The 23259-nt window shown below is 41.4% G+C and overlaps 1 protein-coding gene and 1 long non-coding RNA gene across 4 annotated transcripts; one reads left to right on the top strand and one right to left on the bottom strand.

Moving 5' to 3' along the window:
- Positions 1-3339: 3339 nt before the first annotated feature.
- Positions 3340-15760, bottom strand: retreg1 (reticulophagy regulator 1). The gene is made up of 7 exons (XM_027272128.1): positions 15532-15760; positions 9418-9535; positions 9153-9237; positions 8724-8846; positions 8456-8526; positions 7646-7769; positions 3340-6478 (listed from the first exon to the last, which is right to left on the bottom strand). The coding sequence occupies exons 1-7, from the start codon at positions 15561-15563 to the stop codon at positions 5952-5954; spliced, it is 1080 nt and encodes a 359-aa protein (XP_027127929.1). The 5' UTR covers positions 15564-15760; the 3' UTR covers positions 3340-5951.
- On the top strand, positions 7710-8865 carry LOC113744059 (uncharacterized). 3 transcript variants are annotated; one of them, XR_003461263.1, is made up of 4 exons: positions 7710-7826; positions 7955-8187; positions 8401-8554; positions 8749-8865. It is a non-coding gene; the product is annotated as an uncharacterized LOC113744059 (long non-coding RNA). The 3 variants fall into 3 exon arrangements; XR_003461262.1 differs by having other exon boundaries at positions 7716-7826; positions 8011-8187; XR_003461261.1 differs by having other exon boundaries at positions 7780-8187.
- Positions 15761-23259: the final 7499 nt, after the last annotated feature.

Genomic DNA, 23259 nt, shown 5'->3' with positions numbered 1-23259 from the left:
ATTAGACTTTTGTAATAAACCACACCTACACTCCCATTTCTTATCTGATGTTGTCATTGAAGGCCAGCAAACCCTGTTGTTCACTCCTCCCATCATTATTATGTGAGGTCGACTACCTGATGGCGTCTCACTCTGGATTATCTCAATCTTAACAATAATATATTTGTTTTGTAATAATTCATAGTGTGTATTTTTAGCTGCCTCCGTGCCTTTCTGAATCGGCATTTATGTTTTAAAACCTTTTTTTTATTTAAGTATAAATTCCTGACCTGTCTTAACAAACAGAATGAGGTGGAATGTAGATTTACTTACTGTCTCGTGGTATGATGGATTTCTGCTGTTTGACAGATTATATTAAAATGGTTTAAATGTATGTTACCGTTCAAAGTTTGGAGTCTCCTGCCACAAAAACCTTGATAGGTTTGAATGTTCTTCCATGGTTTTAGGAAAGTCCTCCTTTCAAACACAGTTGTTTATGTCAATAAATTTTCTATGAAAGGTTTGCAGAAAAAGCGGAGAGCTAAATGCTGTGCAATGCTAAAGGAACAGCAGCACAGAAACGGATTATATTAGAAGCTCGCATCTAAATTTGTGCAGAATCACTGCATGTCTGTGGACTGTGGGAGGAAGTTGAGTACACAGAGAGTACCCCCCGAAACACAGAGAGAACATATTAACAGTGCATAACACTGCAACACTGTGCCACCCAAATGAAAAGTACAATGTTAAAGCTTAGGGTATAAAAAAATATACAAGTAATGTCTTTAGTTTCAGTCTTTGACAACTGGGTCAACATTGAACACAACAAGTGAACACATGAGGAACAGAAGGAACCAAAAAGATGCATGAGGACTGGATAATCAAGCTGTTATATGATATCAATAAAACAGTGGAGGGTGTGAATCATATTTCCACTGAAAACACTCCGCATGTGATGACTTGTTGTCTTCACTAATGTTGACGAAACTGACAAAGACAGAAACTAAAGACGTCAAACGTATACTTTGATTTGATTTGAGTGATTTATTTTTTGCTGCCTCCGTGCCTTTCTGAATCGGCATTTATGTTTTAAAACCTTTTCTTTTATTTAAGTATAAATTCCTGACCTGTCTTAACAAACAGAATGAGGGGGAATGTAGTTTACTTACTGTCCGTGGGTATGATGGATCTCTGCTGTTTGACAGATTATATAAAGGTTTTAAAGGCATGTTACTGTTCAAAGTTTGGAGTCTCCACTAACAACAGCTTTATACGTTTGAATGCTCTTCCATGGTTTTAGTAAAGTTCTCCTTACAAAAAAATGTTGTTATGTCAATGAGCATTATTCATTGCATATTAATATATTGTTTATTTTATATGGAGGGTTTGCAAAAAAAGTCAGGAAATTTGTCTCAAATTTGTCTAGACAGACGCTTCAGCACAGAAATAAATACCTTGGTGTTTCTTTCACTTTCCCACAGCTTGAATGTATATAATATATATATAGTATAAGAGCAAACCCTGTACACCACTCCCATTGGCATTTACAAGAAATGACACCAGTTCTCCAAAATGGCATGTGAGTGTAGCTGGCCCGTTAAATAGTATTTCTCTCATCTATGCTCACAACATGATGTTACATGAATACATGAGGCAAAAGCCAGTTAGATAACTTTTAAATAACTGGTAGTTAGATGACTTGAAAAACTCAGATTTAGTTGATATCAGATTATTAAACAATCATATAACATTCTGAAATCTTTGTTCTTGGCAATGTGCGACACTTCTGAACATTAGTGGTCAACTCGCCCAGTTAGTAAACACCGTGAACTGTCAGTACAGATCATGCCAAACAATAAACTCAAAACAGTGTGCATGTACTCTTCTTTCTCTTTCAGGATTCGTTCTTTCTCCTCTTCAATCGCCTTCTCTGCTCTCTGTTATATTTCTGTTCTTCTCTGTTATACAGTATTTCTGATCTTGTTCAGCAGCTCTGTGACCTGAGAACAATCTTTCACCTCATTGTTGAAGACATGGTATGACCGTTACATTGTTACAAGTTCCTGAAGCTTTCTTGTGTCTGGGTTTAAAAGAATCATCATCATGATGCCACAGGCAACTAAACAACTACGAGTTTGATGTGGGATAAAACTTTTGACTGGCAGTGATGCCTTACTTATGTTTTTATTGCGTAGGTAGACTTTTAATGTGGTCACTAATTCACTACTATATTTAATGTTGGGTTGTTGTTTCTTAAAGCTATTGATCTGTTGACTTAATCCAAATACTACACTGACAGGCAGAGATTTATAATACTGGAGTAAAGGAGTTGAGTAGAAGTACATGTGCTATATCAAAAAAACCGACTTGAGTAGAAGTTGATGTGTTCTTTAAACACCATACTTAAGTAAAAGTACTAAAGTATTCAAAATGTTTTGTACTTAAGTATTGCAAGTAGAAGTATGTAAAAAAATGCTACTCAAAAACTGAAAGTAAAAGTACAAGTACAAGTATGTTGTTTATTATTTCAATATTTATTAAGGCACAACTTCTAAGTTACAGTGTTACAATGTTCATGGTAGAGTTCTGTGATTTCCCATGGTCTGTGAATGCGTCTGAATGAATGCGAGAGCGAGGGGCGGGGCAGCAGGTGAGAGAGAGCGCACCTGGGTGAGTCAGGTGTATGACGTACGGCGCACGAGCGAGGTTGATGTGAGACCGGGACTGTTCAGTTGTTTTTTTGGCGTGGTTACGGCCGACAGTCACCAAGTCCTGGAACCAAACCGTTCAGCAATAAATGCAGTTTGTTGAATATCGCCTTGTCATTCATCACGTGTCCGGCTGGACGCTACAATAGTAACGAGTAACGATTCAGCACATGAAAAATGTATCGGAGTAAAAGTATTAAATTCATCAAAAATATGTAGTGCAGTAAAAGTGGAAGTTGGGGAAAAAAATAATACTCCAAAAAAGTACAGATACTGCATTTTAGTACTTAAGTACAGTACTTAAGTAGTTCCACTTCGTTACTATACATCTCTGCTGACAGGTGGAGTAAAGTTTAGGGGCAGAAAAACTTGGACACAAACACACACGTTTAATAATCTACATTATGGGGACTCCAAATGGTAGCCATGTCCCCGCAATGTTACTGAAACACGCACGAAGAGGTTAAATCATGAAACTACAGACTGCGTTACAACATTTTATTGACATCTTTTAGTTTAAATACGTAAAAGTACATTATGTTTATGCAGTTCGGTTCTGACCCACCAACGTACAGTGTACTGCATGGAAGCCACCATGACACAACCGGAAAATAAATGAGAAACATGATTTGTTTTTATCTTTTACTAAATATTTAAAAAGGTTTTTATTCAGTGAAGCCTACACCTTTCTGAACAATTATTCAGAGGTTGGAACATTTCTTTGTTTCATACAGTTATCACGTGAGCTAGAAATAAACTGCAGCCACTACAAAGTCCTCTTAGGCACTGATAAACAAATGTTTCTATTATTATCTTTAGAGTTATGCTAATACAAGGCATTACATGATTAATTCAAGAGGATGCGTTATACATTGCTGTGTCTTTGTTATAAAAACAGTGTCTTTTAATGTACAAGGCGTTAAAGAAACAGTTCAGTCATTTTATGCGTTCGGTGAATTCACGACAGACTGAGCAGACGGACAGCAGATCATCCTTCATAGGTGCAACAATTAAGGTGAAAATGGAAATACGCCGTCTTGTAACATTTTACTTTTAGTGCACTAAAACTACATTTTACTTCATTGGATCATCCTATGCTGTGAGGTCAACAGGTCTTCATGGGCTCTCTTGGTTCCTAGTAGCTGACCAGGTCCGATTTATATTCAGTCTAACCCGATCTAATAGAATCCAGTACTATAGCCGCAGGACTGGAGTTCTGATCATGTAGTCATCACTGGAGAAAACCTTTTTGTTTTGTCCGCTCATCCTTCGGCAGAGCGTCATGTTGTTTCCTGTGTTCTCTTTGTTCGGGTACCGACCACGTTTAGGATCGGACCGAGTCTAGCTGTCTCTGCCTCAAAGCTCCTCGGGCCACGACACAAACACGGTGATCCATGGTCAGGGCTCCAACCAAGGGGCTACCATGGCACCCTGGACCCTTGTGTTTAATCAGTCAAAGCTTGTTATCAGGTGGCACAACCTGTACATCCGCGTCAGGTTTTAACTGTTGATGGCACCGCATGGATGTATCATACATGGATAGATCATCTAGGACTTGAACAATATTCCTTTAAATCCATCAATCAGTTAGAAAAAGGCCCCTAAAAGAAAGTCTGGGTTCTTCAGATCTGACTAAATGTGTAAGTATGCAGCATTTTAAAATTTATTTTGCAGTGGTTTGTTTTTGTTTGGAGACATTTCTATAAAAAAATATCCAATGATTTCGCAAAACCAGTCGGCACACTACGAGTCTGATAACAATGACCTATGAAAATCAAAATTTGACTGGTTAGAGGATGATCCAAATGCAGTAAAGTACGTTTTTTCTTAAATTCATGGGCTCGATGCACTGGAAGTAAAATGTTTTAATGTTTTAATATATTTATGTCTCAAAATGAGATTTCCATGCATAGTATTTTGAGACCTACTGCATGTTGAAATAAAATAAAAGTCACGACAACATAAATATTTAAAAAAAAAACATATAAAATTAAAAAAGGAAATAATAATAAAAAAAGGTTACCTACTGTTTAATCTTCACAGTCAAACAGTAGTAGTATGTTGAGCATTTAAGGTGTTTTCATCGCTGAGTGATTGTCATTTGATTTGATGCCTGGAATTCTGGGCAATGTAGTTGGTTGAATAAATTCAGCAGTGAGGTGAACGTGGTGAAGTTGTGTTGTGAGCTGTGAACGTTGTGTTTGAACCTAAAGGCAGTCAGTCACATATAACACAAAGACTCTACCCGAAATTACAGGTCAAATGTGCACATTGCTGCAGTTACTGGACTTTTCAATGCAATTCTGGGATGAATTCAGGCTTACAAAACAATGAAGGGGGAAAGTCTGTTTTGGGAATGTTTAAGTCCTGTTTTTATTTTTTAAATATACGTTTGTATTTTCTTCATAAGTTTGAACGATTTAGTGTTTTAGTGATAAGTGACAGAAGGTGCTTTGAAAAGACAAATATACCCACAGCAATTTATTAAAACCAAAAGTGGGACCTTAGTCCTCCATCAACAACCTTTTATGCCGGGATCAGACTACACGATATGTTTGTATTTCATAGTATCATAGTATAGGGCTGTCAGTGTCAGTACATCTTTAAGGTACTGACTGCAGCACCGACTGGTATCAAGACTAATGGGGTGAAACGAGATCTGTCTGCATGTGATCCTTTTTATACCTAGATCTACAAAAAATTATCACTGCGATTTAATGCAACGTGATTGACTGACTGCTACCGCTACACGCCTGAAGCAGTGAAAAACAATAAATCTTCTCAAATTTGCAAAGTAGGAGGACATTTTTCAACCAGAGTCCTGCTGATTCCAGTTTTGCAGACCCACCACGCACCTGAAAGCTCCACATCGTTACCCGTATTTGTATCTAAACGTTAATATAAGACTTGCAACATGACCTCTAGGCTAATTGGCTGCTGGGTAGTACGGGCAAATACTGTATGGGGCGCATGACAAAAGATTAAATAAATGTTAATAAATAAATAAAATAAATATGTAGTGACGTGCACATTGCACTGGCCAAAGCACCCTCCGAGTCGGGTCTTTATCTGACTTGATCGTGTGTTCTGATCTCGGCATTAGGCTTCGATGATTATGATTAAAGTGACATTACTTCCACCTCAATATTGAAGTTTTAATGTTAGCTCTACAGAAAAAAAAGATAAATGGAAACAACCCCCAACTGTGCTCCCCTCCACATGTCCTGTGTAATTCGTCCCCCCCCACCACCACCGGCCGATCAATTACTGGCGTCTCAGAAGTTTAGAGAAGAATCCAGAAGAGGCCGGCTTGTCACTCTTAGCTTTCTCCTCCTCTTTGGCCTGGACCTTCTCCTCTCCGAGCCCCAGCTCCCCCTCCAGTTGCTCCAGCTCCGACTGGTCCAGCAGCTCAAAGTCCTCCACCTCGCTGTCCGACTCCTCGGCCAGCTCTAGCAGCCTGGTGGACTCTGTGAGCCTCGACCGCTCCGAGGCTTCGCTCAGCGCCGTCAGGCCAACCGCCGCCTCTATTCTCTCCTGGATGGCGGCTGTGACAGCGGCGGCGATGAAGTCGCCTGCCATCTGGTTGACAACTTCGAGGGCTTTGTCGGTGGATTGGTCTTTGTAAGGAGAGGAGGATGTATGCTTGGATTTGATTGGCTGCCCAGGCTGAGGTGGAGGTGAGGGAAGACCGAGGCTGAGGTCATCGTCATCGTCACCATTGGTCGTTGTGCCGTTGTCAAGTGAGGGGAATTCTGGAAGACCGCCAGTGAAGGCTTCTTCTCTGTCGAGGTCTGTCAGGTAAAAATATTTATTTCAAAACAATGGAAATATTGTAAAAATGAGTTTGATGAACAGTGACATGTTCACAGTATGTAAGACTTCTTTCAAGTCCTAATATTTGGTATTTCATATATTTCTTATATGAATATATTTCATACATTCCAAATTGAGACAACACTACAATGCAGGTGTACTGTTGTGGATAAATCACTGAAGTCAAAGGTCAGGAGGGAAGAAAGTGTTCAGGAGCCTCTGATGTCTTATGCTGTATTATTTATTGACGCTTAACCAAGGAGAATTAGAGACACTCTCAAAGTTCATCAGAAGTGCCTGAGTCGGTCTCACATTCTGCCCAACTCATCCTGGTGGATCGACTTTAAACCCCAAGATAACACCACAAATACTACACGCCCAGAATCAGTCAAAGAGAATGTCTTTACCCATGCAGGTGTTATTGTCAGCATGTTCTAGTCTGGAGACACAGATGTCTGTTTACGCAGATTGGACCGTCAACAACAAGCTATCTATTATGTCTATGAAGGCAGCAACAGGTCTCTGTGACCCTGGACACCACAGTGTTGAGATAGACTGGCACCTACTGTTCCCAACCAAAGCCAAACAACTAATACTGCTGAGGACCTCACAGGACCTCGTGTAACCTCAGGAGAGAAAACTCCAGAACATGTACTACATCTACTACAAATATCCGAATAGAGACACAGCAATGATCGATACTTTCCTCGGACATCTGTTGTATGCAACCTGACAGGTCTTCTACCCTCTGGTGGATTATTTGTGCATTGCAGGCAGGTTGTGTGTCACTGAATGCAAAATCCAAAATTATTCAGCATGTTGTGATTTGCAAGTTTTTGGCAGGGAAATCTAATTTTGAAAAAGTGACAATAAGAATAATATTTGTATTGTTACTAATATTTATATGAATATTTACTGTGTTGAAACAACTTAAAATTAATTAATATTTTGTACTATTAAATTCTGTTGAAAATGTTCAATTCAAATATAATCCATCAGATATTTATGGTAATTTATCTGTAACCCCTGAGTTTTCATTGTACTGCATTCTATGATGCAATCTGCATTGTGTCGACCTTAAACTAATTGAAAGGTCATGTCAGATATATTTACAGTGGACATTGAGATATTTCTGTTTCTTGTACCTTCTGAGTTCTCAGTTTGTGGCGTGTGTCCTTCTGACAGGTTGAAAGTACCGTTGTCCGTCCACGTCACGTCAGACACCTCTGTGTCGGATACAGACATTTCCTTACACGCCGTGGAGTCGAGCTGTAGGAGGGAAACACGCGGAGAGGTCAGACTTTCAAGTGCAGAGCTCAGAACTAAGTAAGTGAGTTACCTGACAAAGCTGAACAACTAAAGGAATGTAAAGCACATGTGCACATCACACTTTTCTTTTCCATTTGTAATCAGAGTAACATTAACCAATCATGTTTTGCATTGGTTGCATGCAGGTTAACAGTCCGTGTGGTAGAGCAGGCAGGCAAAACGTGTTTCTCACTTATCCCAGGTTACTAATCGGACTGCAAAGGAAGTCTTGGCCGAGATGTCCGTTATCTGTTTTATGGTTATCTGCAGGATGCACTGAAAACTCTGTAACATTGGCTGTTGTCAGACGGCCAATTGGTTCCAAGATCAAACTCCAATCCACTGATGGAAGGTTGTAAGATGTGGCTAACAGCTGAGAGTAAGTAGGTGGACTCAAATCTGACTTGAGTCTAGTCCTGCTTGTGACTTTGCATTACATGCACTTTATTCATACAATGACGATATAAATGATCCACTCTTGACGGTAGGCACACTCAGTGAATGTAATCTGTAACCAGGTATTTGGCACGAAGGGCAGATTTTGAAAGCATCTTGATGCTGATATGGATCATGTGTGCTAAATTTCAATTAGCTTTAACTGGACCCTGTCAGGCAACAATTAGATCAAGATGAGATGATCAGCCAACCTTGGGAAACATGGAAGAGAGGTCCGACTCGATGCCCTCTTTCTCAGTCTGAGCCTGCATGATCCTCTTCTCTGAAAGGAAGAAACAAACAGACAAGCTGTAAGTTTACAACATTTATACGCTGAAATATCGGTAATGATAGTATTGCTAATGATGCATCTTTATCCAGTTCATGAAAGCATTCAACTCTGCCATTTCAAACGTTGTACATTTCCGATTTGTTTGGAGGACAGAACTGTTTCGACACATAACATCTTGACATAGTTACCATGGTTCTCTTTGATTTTCCGAAGGAACTCCCCGATGCCAAAGTCCAGTTTCTGCAGAACTGGTTCCAGCCACAAACCGACCTCGTGAGATGAAATCAGAGGCCACAGGAAAACGCCAAGCACTGCAGAGAAAGTTCAAGAGAGGGAAAAACACGGAAAATAAGATCTGAACGTACATCACTGGACATAAAAACACACACAAAAAAGTCATTTGAACTTTATTTGCAGAAACAACACATCACCAACTATTTCACTGATTATCTACAGATATCTGTAAAACAATTCTAGATATCTGAAAATGAGCATAGAGCTAGACAGTAAAATATTTGTATTTTGGCTTTGGCTAGAGATCAATTTAACCATAAACCAGGATAACAAACATGCAACCACCCTCCAGCTGTGCCTGTCTGTAGCATGTGCAAACTCACCTAGAATATATGAGATAACAATCCCTGGAATGTAGCGTCCTAAGACAGCAAAGAAGGTGCACAAACTGCAAACCAGCAGGCAAAACTAGAAGAGAAAGGAAAAACAAACACAGAGATGATAAATGTATACTGATGCATTTGCAATAGCAATCGCCCCAAAATGTTGAACTATTCCTTTAAAATGTACAACCACTGACAACCACTCCACTCCCTGTGGTGACTCAGTGAACAGTTAAGGTTAGCCCGAGGTCGTCCGCTGCCCCACCTTGCCCGGGTTTTGCTGTTTGAAAGCCGACGTCTCCTGGAGGAAGAGTTTGAGGGAGTCGCTGAGCTGAAGTCCAGTTCCAGACCGGCTATCCTGGCCTGAGTCGATGATCTCCCAGCTACAAGATAAAACAGACAGAAGCAACGTTAGTCATGGTAAGGATAACTCATCGTCGACATGCTGCCACTAACGGTCTCAAATGGAGGTCAGGTGGATGGTTGGGCATACAGAGTGTCAGACACAAGAGACAGTGGATTTGTTGAAAGATGAAGAACCTCGAGTAGTTTTAGTCACTTAAAAACTTGAAACAACATGCTGCTGGTCTGTCTTTGTTTTACCAATGAGGACACCAGATCACTCACACAGATCATGTTCTTCAACTGAACAGGTGTTAACTGATTTTCTGGCCAGCAGAAACAAGCTGTAAGCAGAACACTGACATATTATCACCTTGTAAGTTCATATGGTGAACAACTGCTTATCAGCAGTCCTGATCATATTTTAAAGTCAATATCAAGCAAAAAGGACGGACATTTACTAACTCCAGTTCCAGTTCTCTATTTTATACCATTGTAACATTTTTTTTTTTTAGTTTTGACTATTGGACGGACAGAAAATCACTTTGTAAACATCAGATTTAACTTGTTTAGGGCATTTTAAACTATTCCTTTGTGACTTTATAGACAACAAAAAAGTAATGCCTTTATTAGCAAATTATGAAAATAATCATTAATTGCCAAACCCCAAAAACTACTTCCACAACTTGTAAGCTAGTAGTTTACAGTGTACAAAATGTAGATTACCTGTCGCTCATTAGCATCCCCTGTTCTATCACTTCTGCATCTGAACCACCATGGTTCTGCACCACAGTTCATGGGTGAAGTCACTGTTAATGTTTTTTAATTATAGCTGTTAAAAGGTGTGCATTCAATCACAAAATGCATAGGTAACTACAGTAACTTTTCAGTTCTTCAAAAAGTCTTTCCCATATCATGGAAAAGTTGTTTGAAAAGTTGCTTTGGTTTCTCTTTGTAGTCTCTTCCAGCATTCTGGGATCAGTTGACCTGAAGCTGTTGGCATTTGTGTTATCATTAAATGTGCTTTACAAATAAAGTGACTTGACTTGTTGGTATGTGTTTATGGTCACCATGTAATTACTGATACAATATGCAGTCACCCTGCAATAAAAATAGTATCAACATCTGACTTGAAAGGGATCGAGAGGTTTTATTTTCAGGCTTTTGAATTCTATTGGTTGAGGGTCATTGATAAAATTAAGTCCCAAAAAAAAGCCTGTCCAATGCAAATGTCATAGTCTAAATTAAGAAGCCTACAATAAAACTGGCCAGATGACTAAATAGACAGGTGGCAGATGGGAACAGGAATGTGAAAGTGCTTTCCATGTTGTGGTACTGCTGGGAATTCTGGGCCACCTGGTGAGGTATGAAACTTTCCCCTCCACCACCTTCCCCCAAAAAAATCAGCTCTACTATCCACCCTCGTGCTCACTTCACATAAAACAGCTATTAAAGGCACATGTGTGTAGGTCATGTGTGTTGAAATAGAGTAGGGCAGCTAAAGTCCTGTTCTTCTCTCAGCTGAACAAGCTGTAACCCAATGGGTTTATTCAGTTTCAGCCTGTTGAATCATACAAAATATCCCAAAATCACCCAGCTAAGTCAAATTTTCACTGTGGTTTGGACCAAATAAATCAAACTGGCAGTAGTAAATGTAACAGTGGCCTGCCTCCACAGTTTTCACCAGATTAAATGACAATGTATGAAATTTAAGTAAGAGGATGGAAACCAAGCAGCTGTCCTGGAAACTTTAAACTGGCTTGTGTGAAATCTCCATGGAGATCTGGTTTCTACAACAGCTAAGCAGGTTCCCGCCAGTTTAACACAGCTGTGAGGTTCCTCTGCTAATTGGAAGAGATGTGGTCGTAAAGGGAGTATTTGCATATTGTAGATGCAAAAGTCAAGTGTGATTCTATGAGAAGTACAAGAGCAGGTAAGCAAAGGATAAAAGACTGACTCGACCTTCCGGGATCTGCCACATCGTTCCATCTCGCTAGTGTGTTTTTTGAATTCTGCCTTTTTTTGTGATCACCCCAGTCCTAACCTCGTTTTTGCCACCACCAACCAGCGCTTTACCTCTCTAGACACCTCATCACTTCCATCCTGACCTTAAAGATCCTGCAAACTGTTTGATGTCAGATTCTGGTTTCCTGGCTCAAGTTTGCTTATTGAGTCAGCAACCATTCCAAACTCTAAACAGTGTTGAAGGGGAAGCTTGACGACTTTAACAAGGCAGTTGAGCAGGTCAATGTTTACGAGCTGCTTGTAAGATCCCTGCACATTAGATCTAGTGGTTTAACAACCATCCAGTTACAACCATCAAGTTATCGAGGTTATTGGGGCGACATAACCAAACCTGTACACGTGCCACCATAGAGTTCAATGTACATGGTGCAGAACTGACTGTGGAACAACTGCATTACTTACATTTCCAGGAAGAGATCATATTGCACAATTATCCCTCTTGCTGGCAGCCCTTAAGGGAAAGTTTTGGCATTCGAGAGTAATCAAAGCAAATTAGCATCTGTTGTCAGGTGCTAATTGATGGAAATCCTGCTGAGCAACCCTTTTTTCCTCCACACACAGCTGTTCTGTACAAACTCTGTATTCACCTTTATCGCTTATAAACAAGACATAACATTTTTTATTTGCCAACAATTAAGGTTACGTTAAAAAATTACTTGATCGGAGTTGATGCTTGATTAACATGTCAGGGTCGATCTCTGATATGATGGCAATGTGTAGAAAAAGCAGATTTAAATGTTATTTTCGTTATTTTCGTCAAAAGGTCTAACAAGTGACATAACTCCCCAAGACCTTGTTAACACACCTTTCAATGCAATGTGTGTGTAAATCGGTGGACTAAATTCTGTGTGCACAAAGTTACATGGCAATCCACCCAACAGTGTTGACACATTTTACCAAATCACTAAAGCACATAGTCTGGGAACCATAAATTCATTAGATTTCGTGGCAATCGGTCAAGTACATGTTGAAATATTTCATTGGATAAGTGACACTGGCATTACAAGATCAAATCTAATTATCACAAAGTCATTGCAATCTATACTCTGGGGATTATGAATGTATCCATCAGATTAGTGGATTGAATATTGCTATCCTAATGAAGCTACATGCAACATGAGTAAAAATTACATTTGGAACTGGCGACCAGCTTCAATCCACTTGTGCAGTTTGTACTGGTTTTGGAGACCCAGCATCTTGCTGGAAGAGACAAACTAAACCACCTAAAGTCCTTCTTTCTAACCATGAGAGGCCACAAGAAGCTCCAGTATCCCATATACACCCACCACCCCTCCCACCTGACTCAAACACTCTCGTCATAGGGGTCTCACATAACCCTTATGACGAAAGGTCAACTCGCGGCTCCCCTCTCAACTTCCAGGCACATGACCCCCCAGGCTGATTTCTGGGTAAACATGATGGGTCGGACATGTGACAGTGATACCGTGAAGCAAGAAAAGCAGTAAGGGACAGACATGGAGAGGCCTTTCTCTGTTCCACGAAAGAGTCTCCTTGGAAAGAGAAGCAAGTCTTCCTGGATAAAGTGCTGTCAAACTTCACCATATCACATTTTACCTGGAATGTGGGAGAGCAGTTTGTTCCTACAAACATGGAGACAAACTCTTTTCTTGGAGGTGATGGGGTTCAGTGGCATGGGTGGATGTTTGGCGACGTTCAGAAATGAGAGAAGCCCATTTAAAATTACGTCCACCTTGTTATATTTGTAGGTAAACATCATGACAACTTTTAAATTAGTCCAAAGTCAAATTAGCCTCCAATTCTCCAGAGGGAGCAGGCCATTATGTTTGGATGAAGACATTATGTTAACAAACTCAGCTTCCAAGCAAAGTTGCAAACAAGTTTTCAAACTTTTCTTGCCAAGCTTGTAATGTTAGAAAGACACTTTACATCCACCTGTTCTATTATTTTCTTATATTGGCACATATCATCATGCGTTACGGCTCTGGGTTGGTCGCACAACTATTTACAATTGTTCAATTCTGACAAACTGTTGCTGACTAGTTGGAAACATCTGTATGATGCAGTGACCCAAAATTTCATCCTTTGTTTGAGTTTATCCGTCATCATAGCAGTCCATGGTTAGGTTCAAACAGAGGGAGTGACATGAATTACTCTTTGGATACTTGATATCCTAAACCAGTTAATCAAAAACAAATATTGAAAGTGACCGTGGTATGAAATAGAATAAGGTTGCATCTTATTCCCAGTGAAAGCTGGAACTGGTACTTTTAATCACAATATGACTTAATAGCCTGAAAACTGACGTTAGCAGCTAAGGTGGCGGACAAGACGTTCGTTCATGTTTGTGAGTAAGAAAGAGACTTTAAATTGTACGATTGTGGATTGTATTCAACAACAACCTGCAATAAAAATACCCTTAGAGACAGAGACTTCAGCAGTAAAGCTAATGTAGGTTGTTGTTAAGAGTCTGTGGCTCTTGTGTTTGTTTAGCAGGCTTCTGTCTGGCTCAGTGTAACCACTGATGTTACTGCTTTATACAAGATTTGATTGGCTGTATCGGAATAAGGTCACTACCTCAGCAGTCTAGGCTGATCATATTTTCAAATGAGGACAATTTGATAGTGATGAATGTTGAAAACCGGGGCATTTTAGTCAGTTTACAGATGTGATACAGATCTGTTGGCGCTTGGGACACCCAGTTTGAAACCAGGACAATCCCGGACAAACCAGGACAATCCCGGACAAACCAGGACGTCTGGTCACCATGATGTAGGCGGACAGCATTGGTATGCATTAGAAGGCGCCATCATCATCAACCCATTTATTTACCCATCTGTCTCTCTGGCTGACTCTGTCCTCAGAGACTTTACACTGAATCTCACCTCGCTCATTTTAGTCCAGAAGGATTTGCACAACTTGAGAAGAATAACTATCCTGGGTTGCATGCATCCGTCATTCTCCTCATCCCTCCTGTCACATGCTGTCTGAACTCCATGACCACTACGATGAGAAGCGACTATATCATGTTTCATTAATGCAGACCACCACCATCCACCAGTGTGTCAGTCTCAAGACTTCAGTCATCACTCCAACAGAAAAAAAACGTCCAACTTTCAACAGAGAGCATGACAACAAACACGTCAGAGGACTACAGGCGTGGGAGGAGGACGGCGGCACCGCATGAGCAGCTGTCAGGCAGATATCACTTTTTACCCAATCAGTAATCTCAAAAAACAACACAGGGAGCGTCATGTCTGAGCCTCTAACAAGCCCCGGTGACGGCGCTTTAAAAATAGCGCGAGACAAACAATGCGAGGAACAGCGGCAAAAACATCCCAGCTCGTCACTTGTGATTGGGAAGGAAGGAAGGGGAGGCGGAGTGTAAGTATGTTTACCCACTTGTCTGTGGGTATATATCGCCAGAAACCCAATGCACCTAATACCTGTTTACATTTACAGGAAGCTGACATTAATGGAGTGAGAAAGTGCAAACTGCCGGGCGAGTTTTTACCCTTGCAAAAGGCCCATCTGCATGTGTCCGCCCAAGACATGGAGCCAAAAGCTACAAGTAATATGAGAAGCATCTTATATTACTTGCTACAAGTAATATAAGATGCTATATACAAATAATATGAGATGCATCTTATATTACTACAAGTAATATAAGATGCAGATTGCACAGGTCAAACAGGAATAAGACTGTAGCTTCCCAAAAGCCTTAAAGGTTCAGTTCACCCAAACTGCTAAAAAAGAAAAATTTCTCTTTTCAGATGTATTTATTCTGTTAAAAGTCACCAGAAGTAACTGGGACGTGTTGCTACAGCATTTATCAAACATTCAAGTCTTTAAGCACCACAAATTTCCATTTACTTCCAAAGTGTTTTAGGCATGTATCTCCAAACCTAGACAAATAAAACCCAAACTATCAGTTTGGTAAGAGAGAATATATATACATATTTATTTTCCTGTGATTTGGATCCTTTAAAGACACAAAAGAAACTCACACACACACACAAAATACACACAATACCTCAATCCTGCCCCACGATCTTCAGGAGACATCTCAAGAGCTTCGGGTACCTTCACAAGATTTGCCGACAGTATTAAAGGCAGTCAAATACCGGATGGTCAAAGTGATGCTTCTTACGGCAAACGAGAGACAGTAAGAAGTTGTCTTTGCACGAACTCAGGGTTGAGGCAAACTTTCAGGTTTCTACGTGCCACACGGCGCGAGAGCAGCTTGTGTTTATCCTCAATGAAGCCCCGGCTTGGAGTATTTCAAGCGGCCTCGTCTAAAAATAACCCGGTCACACTACATTCCAACTGGCAGCCATCAGGAGGACAGAGGGATGGGGTAAGTGGGGGTAGAAACAGCAACACCCTTCAGCACCACCACCAACCCCAACACCATCAACCTCCCAAACACGCCTCTGCTTGTGTCAGTGACATGGCATGGACAGACAGATGAGAGCGGACACGTGTGACTGACTCACTGTTGTTTGTGTGTTGATGACAGCGTTTCAGAGGCGATGGATGTTTATTTGAAGGTAAAGTTTGACATTTTGGTAACAAAATCCACCTACAGGCACCTGTAAAGCTCAGTAATCAAAACACTGTATCGCATTCCTTGACAATTTGACGTTTCACTTCAGGTAATCCAAGCGGCAATCTTGGTGGCAATGAAGTGAAGCCAATTCCTCTAACGTCCACTTGAGGCTGGCTCCAGAAGTGAGTCAGTCTCCATAAGTCCCCATGTCCAAATGTCCAACTTCACAGCAGAAATAAACATGTTTACAGCCTGGTACAAAGTAAAAAAAAAGTAAGGCCGGAACGAAAGCGGCAGGGGTTGCAAACAACCAGGGAATTTGCAAAACAGCAAGCGCAACATGAGTCGGCCAGAATCTTTGGAGCAAAAGTGTTTGATAATTGGGTTAGAAAGAGCAAGTAAATCTTAGTAGCGTGCAAGACGAACTTTGTGACAGACATGGCCCTATACTAAGCGGTTCGTTCAGCGTGGTTAATACACTCGACTGATCGTTCATGGTCATACAACAGGGGAGTAGGTGATTGGTGACTTTGGCAAACTGTAACGTTGTAGTCTTTGATGTTGAGGAGTTTAGAGAGCCGTCACAACCACACAATGGTTCACAGTCCAGAGGGATTTAGATTAACACTCATGTGTGCCCATCAGCGCCTGCGGGCGAAGCCGCCTCGGCAGTCCAGTGCAGAGTTAGGACGAGAGTGTCCCTCCCTTCAAAGGAGTATGTCCACACCCTGTGCATTGGTCGTTTAGCTGAAGGGCGGCAGGCACGCTCAAACCTATCAGAAGACAATGACTCACTCACAAACCAAAAGTTTTAATGTTATAATTTGTCTTGGCGGGGAGGCCACATGAGGTGGTGCCTTCGGCGACTAAAATGCTTCTCTGCACATGCGTGTCAATTCACAGACTTACTTTCCAGACTTAACACTTTTAGTTGGATTTACATAGTGAAAACAGGTTGAAAGGAAAGAAGCGGTTTGTGGGTCAATAGAACTACTAATAACTACGTTTCAATATGCCAACGAGTTGTACAATGTGTTTTACATTTATAGATTTGTTTGGGCAGAGTCAAAGGCTGCAGCTAATTAATCTTTCGTTGGCACACTGGTCGCAGAAACAAAGGAACAGGAGGATGTTAGTGGCATCTAGTTTGCCGAAACGAGATCACACTCGACATAACTCACTAGTCTACGACATTTTCCATACATTCCCCCTCCCGATCACTTACATTTCCTCCTTTCCTTTTCATTTCCGTTCCTCCTTCCCTTCCCTTTTTTGCCCTACTATAAATTTCCTTCTTCCTTTCCCTGCCCCCTCTCCGCTCCTTTCTATCTACCACAAGGAGAAACTACAAACAACAAACTAAAACTAAAAAACAGAGCGGGGAATACAAGAATACAACAGCGGGGGGCCCTCTCTCGACCAGTGTTTATTTGTTCCCTTCTGGTTAAAGTAGAGAAACTTGGGGGACGGACTCTGAAAAAGTCTCATTCGAAGTCTCATTCTAGTAAACAGATCCCTTGAGTGATTTTGGACTCTTCTTCTTCTTCGTCGAGCCGTTCACAAACCTATACTAGAGCTTTTGGTGTTGGGTGGGGGGGCCACCTTTTAATCAAAACACTAAGCCAGTCCCCCCCCCCTTACTTTCAGCGCAGATCTGCAGCGCTCACAGAAGCTCAGAGGCTCAGACACACTCAACAACCCACACACAACACAACACACACACAGCGGAGCAACGACAAGCACCCGTGCAAGGATAAGACAAACGGTTCAGGTTTACAGTAATACAAATAGGTAAAAGCAAAGAGTCATAGGGATGGGCTGGCGAACAATAGGAAGGAAAAGAGAAAGGGGGGGAAGTGGGCAAAAGGAATGAATAGGGGAAGGCTCACTGATAGGAGGGAAAGTAAAAAATCTATACTATAACTCTATTATTCAAATCATCACTTGTTCCACAACCACACTTTCACCCCCCCACCTAATTAGTTCAAAATAAACCCACAATACACCTTAACAATTTCGTAGCTTTTATTTTTTTTTCTGTTTAACATGAAAGGCACACGCCACCTTATTGTCTCTGTGGGGTCATTAAACTACCAAGCCCCGCACAGGAGGACTTATAAGTTTCACTGTAGCGTCGTTTAATCAGTCTGACAGGATACAAATGGACGACATGACAGCAGAGGAAATACAGCTACATGGCCACCATTGTTGCGATCCCGCTTCAGCTCTCTATATCATACATCATGATTTATTTATGTAAGATACAGTTAAAAGTCAGCAGAATCAGATCACTGACACGTTTCCTGCTGTTCATCTGAACTGTAACTGCTGGAAACCCTGACCATATTTAGGAATAATACCCCGATTAAGATGCAAACCACTGACGTAATAGTGGTAATAGTGAGCACGGTCGGGTCTGATGGGACCATCTGTGCCTCATCCTCTCCTCGTCCTGACCATCAGGCTAACGAGTCACCATCAGGGTGAAATCATCTGACGTCCAGCAGCTCAAAAACTGCTGCCAGCGAGAGATTACTGTCATAACCGATTATTGATTATCGAAGTCCTGAGCAGATATATTCTTTCAATATCAACACTGTTGACATAAAAAGGACATGTTTAAATAGGGATGTCGAACTTCGTCTTCTGGTTTCGACATAAGCTTTAAAAAAAATTCAAGAACAAACAAAACTAAAGCAGGATGCACGACGCTCCCGGTATTTGTTTTCTTCTTCGGCTGTTGTTAAAGTTCCCTCCTGCATGTTGTGAGTCTTCATATTGTTGAGGTCATGTTGTGTGAATTTAAAGAGTATGGCAGAGGTTGAATATAATATGCATGATCAGGTATATCCTCTGATTAGGATGCATTAACGCATCACAGTCCTCACCAATGAAGTGAAACGGTTTTGATTTCTGTTTCTCGAGTGGTAGTGAACGTCGCGCAGACGCTGCGAGCAGATTGTGTCGTGCGGAGACGGTTCAGTTTTAGTTAGTTGGAGTTGTTACAGATCATCTTTGGGACACCAGATAATCGGTTCAGCATCGACTGTGCTGCTGAGACTGAGACGGTCTCAACAAAGTTCAATTCCTCCTGATTCGTCTAAAAATGTATTCCAGTGTCAGAATATTCAGACGACACGATGCACAGACATAAGACCTGCTGCTAGTCTCCTAAAGGGAGGCGCAGGGCTAAACCCACATGACACAGATACAAGAAGTTCTCTACAGACGCCGCAGATCCAGAGTTAACTAATGTTATAGTAATTAACATGCAAAGCTCGAAGTAGAAAGAGGAAATTTACGATTATCAAATCGCCTCTAATATCGAGAGCTTACTTCGGTTTTAATATGACTTAAACAGATAACACGTTACACGTGTTTCGTCTTACCTGTCGATTGGACCGAGCGATGTCTCTGGCGGTCACCGTGACGACACAGCAGAGCCAGCATGACGGCCAGGAGGCTGTACGCTCGGAGAGAGCTGGAAGGCCACGAACCTGAAGAGGAAACAAACAACTTTACACGTCATCAGGCAGCTCTGTGGTCGCTTTGGTGTTTCTGATCTGACCCCAAATATCCAGTATCGGTTGGGCTTCTAAGCAAAGTACTGGAACAACATTTTAATCTGGAATGATGCAGAATGAGTTGCTTTTTGTTTTTTTATATAAAAAGTTTATAAACTACAGTTTGAAATGTTTTTATTTTATTATTCAACTCAGTTTGGATATTTTTAGGCTGACTCCAGTGTTCTTAGACTTTGTAATGTGGCTAAACTAGTTAAAAAACAAATATTCCCTACACAGTTATGTGACTGTAATCGTAGCAGTAGGAAAATAAAATGCACGAAAATATAACAACTAAATTATAAAATTCTCGTTATACTGATTTATTAACTCCTTTGAGGACTAGGCTGATTTTATTGCCCTACCACAGATGTGTAGTTATTTATAATAATTCAATTCCCAGTGTACTGTTCCAGTGATGCCTTTCTGATAAAAACTAAAGACTCAGCTGCAGAAATGTTTTTTCAGCCCCACAAATGACAAAATCAAATAATGTGTTTTAGACATTTATGTTCGTGTTTTGTGTGTTGAGGGCCGGGGCATGTTGGGCCACTCTGTTACGGCCCTGAATATAAACATGGAAATATAATTAATTAATTAAAGAAGACAGAAACTGATAAGAAAATCAGAAACAGATCAAACAAACAGGATAAACAGTGCACAGTCCTTTCCACAAACCTCTGACATAAAGATTGAAACATTTTGTTGAATTTACTAGTCCAAACAGTACCGTCTTGACCTTAAATATTATCAGTAGAAGAATTCTGCAGGAAACTCTGATTTAAATAAAAAAACATGATATGAAATATATGAATATGATGTTTGTGTCCCTGTGATTAACAGGAGCGCTAGTCGTGTGATATCCCTGCGTCATGGTCCTACACAGGATGCTGTTGGCTGCAGCAAACAGGGCTGAAGTCCTGCACGGTCTCTGCCCCAACGACAAGGCCGGTGAGACGACACCTCTGCGGCCGGGCGGTCCTCCTCCCGTGGTGTGCCCGGCTCAGCGGCTCCGACGACCGGCCCCCGCCGCCGCGCCTCCTCGCCGCCCGCGGGTCCGGTTCCCGGCTCCCCAGCTTGGAAAAGCACCGGGGCCCCTCTCCGCTCTGCCGCTGCGCTCCTCCAGCAGAGCTCGGTGTCAAGTCAGCCGGATGGTGTATGACAGAGATGCTGGGTTTTTCAAAATAAAAGTGATAGTGTTTGGTGCCACAGCGTGACTGTGTCTGTTAATATAGATTAATCAAGTTGTTATAAATTGTCCTGTATTTTGTTGTAATTATTGATTTTACCTTGACGTATAAAGTATAAATAAACTTTTATTACTGTTACAACAAAAAGTTCCCTTAACTATGCACGGAGACATTTATATTCAGGGAATGTGGACTTCAGATCAAGCTGCAACCTCAGGTCTGTGAAGTGAAACCTTAAAACTGCAGTTCCTCTAACGTCCACCTGAGGCTGGCTCCAGAAGTGATTCCGTCTCCATAAGTCCCATGCCTAACTTCACAGCAGAAATAAAACATGTTTAACAGCCGGTACAAAAAAAGTTTTGGTCTCTGTAGCTAATTTCCCCCGTGCAGACAACTGTACTGAGGGTGAATTTATACAACTCACCTGTTCACATTATATAAGGCTTAAAGTTAGCAGGGTTAAGAGCGTGGACGCTTTGACTGACAGGTGGGTGTCAGCGGGGTCTGTTCCAGTAACCGAGCGAGATGGAGAACATCTTCGCTCTTCAGAAGGTATTTCAGCATTAATTTGTTTTGTCATGTCAGCTGACCCCCATGGCAGGAAGTATTCATTCAATCTTTATGTGTGAAAACAAAACGCCACACTCCTGGTCATGTGGTTCTCTCTGACTTGAACAGTTTTTTGTGGTCCAGGTCAGTGTGTGTGTGGTGTGTGTGTGTGTGTGTGTGTGTGTGTGTGTGTGTGTGTGTGTGTTGTCATTTCGGAGTGTGAGCGTCATTTGTTTGAGTTATACTGTAGTGATTAAAATCACATTCATTAATAAATATGTAAAGAAGTACAGTGTAATGTAATGCAGATTTCTATAAAATGGAATTAAATGATTCGGTGCCTGAGCTAAATAGCTGATTACTTTATGGACTTTATGGAGCCCAGACCAGACAGCAAATATCTGATGTACGTTTATCAGATGAAAACTGTAAACCGATAAACTGCTGGTTAGTACGGTGGCCCTGAAGTGCAAAACACAACAGCAAATTCAAAAACACAATAGCAAATCATATAACGCAACAGCAAATTCAAAACGGAAAGGGTAGGTATTTTGATGCACGTCATATCCAGTCGTGCATCAAATATTTTTTATAAAGCAGCGCGTACGTTGCACTAACACAACTCATATTTTGAAAACATGTAAGCCATGTCTTTCCGGGTCAAAGACCACCAGTCCAATCAGCGACGATTCATGTCACCCGAGGGTACCTACCCTTTCCGGTTTTGAATTTGCTGTTGTGTTAGTTGATTTGCTATTGTGTTTATTCGATTTGCTATTTGTTATTCGATTTGTATTGTTTATCGATTTGCTGTTGTTTTTATTTGCTGTTATTCGATTGCTGTGTGTTTTTTAATTTCTGTTGTGTTCGATTTGCATGTTATTCGATTTGCTGTTGTGTTTTTGACGTTGTATCGATTTCTTTTTTGGCTTTATGCTGTTGTTTTGCACTTCAGGGCCCCGTAGGTTAGTGTTTTGCCCTGATTCAACAACACAGAGAGAGGACACTGCCACACAGGAGCAGTCAGTGTGTATCGGACGTGCATCACTGTGGTCACAGATCTGCTGTATTCACTCACTTGCTGCATGAAAGCAGCCCAGTGTCTCACAGTGACACCTGCTCCACAGGAACAACAGAAAAGCTCAGACGGCAGACTGGGCCACACATGACAGGATGAGCCCACTTTGGGTGTAACCACAAAGAGACGTTGACCCATTTTACGCTCCGCCTGCCTGTTCTGGACCCATTCAATATCAGATCAGTGCTCCGTGCCAAACCGTGATCTCCAACATGACCTGCTCCACTTTCCACTGCGTGGCCACCATTCACTCCACGTCGGTTTACTATTCTTTCAAGCTTAAGAAAGTTGTATTTTCATCATCAAAACCACAACCTTCAAGTCAGTTTAAGTCAACAGCAGCAACATTTCACTGTTCTGGTGAAACTGGATCATATTTTATGGAGGAAATGTTTTCTGGTTTTCCCTCTGATGTCCCCGGCTGCTCCGCCTCAACTCTCTGTGATTTACAGGTTTATGATGGACAGTGAAGTAAACTGCTGACAGCTGTAGCTGCTGTTAGCTCATGTTTAGCTCAGTCCATACTGCCCAGGACTGGGTGCAAAGAGCACGAGAGTGTGTTGTGTTTATACTAGTAGCACAGGAGCTTTGGACCGCTCAGGGGACGAAGTTTTCAGGCGTAATACATGGGAGCAGTGCCAGTGTCGTGCCAGAACTGGAGCCATGCAAGTGGGGATGTAACTGGGCTCAGCAGCCCTACAGACATAGGGCAAGGGCAGAGACTGAGAGGACAGTAAATGTGGGACTGACTTTAGTGGTTGGTGAGAGCTTGGTGAAATAAAAGGCTGAAAGACAGACGCCGAGCTGGGCTGACCTGCGGCGGGACGGGTCA

This window comes from Larimichthys crocea, chromosome II (assembly GCF_000972845.2).
Source record: "Larimichthys crocea isolate SSNF chromosome II, L_crocea_2.0, whole genome shotgun sequence".
NCBI lineage: Eukaryota > Metazoa > Chordata > Actinopteri > Sciaenidae > Larimichthys > Larimichthys crocea.
This window is presented reverse-complemented; position numbering and strand designations above follow the sequence as displayed.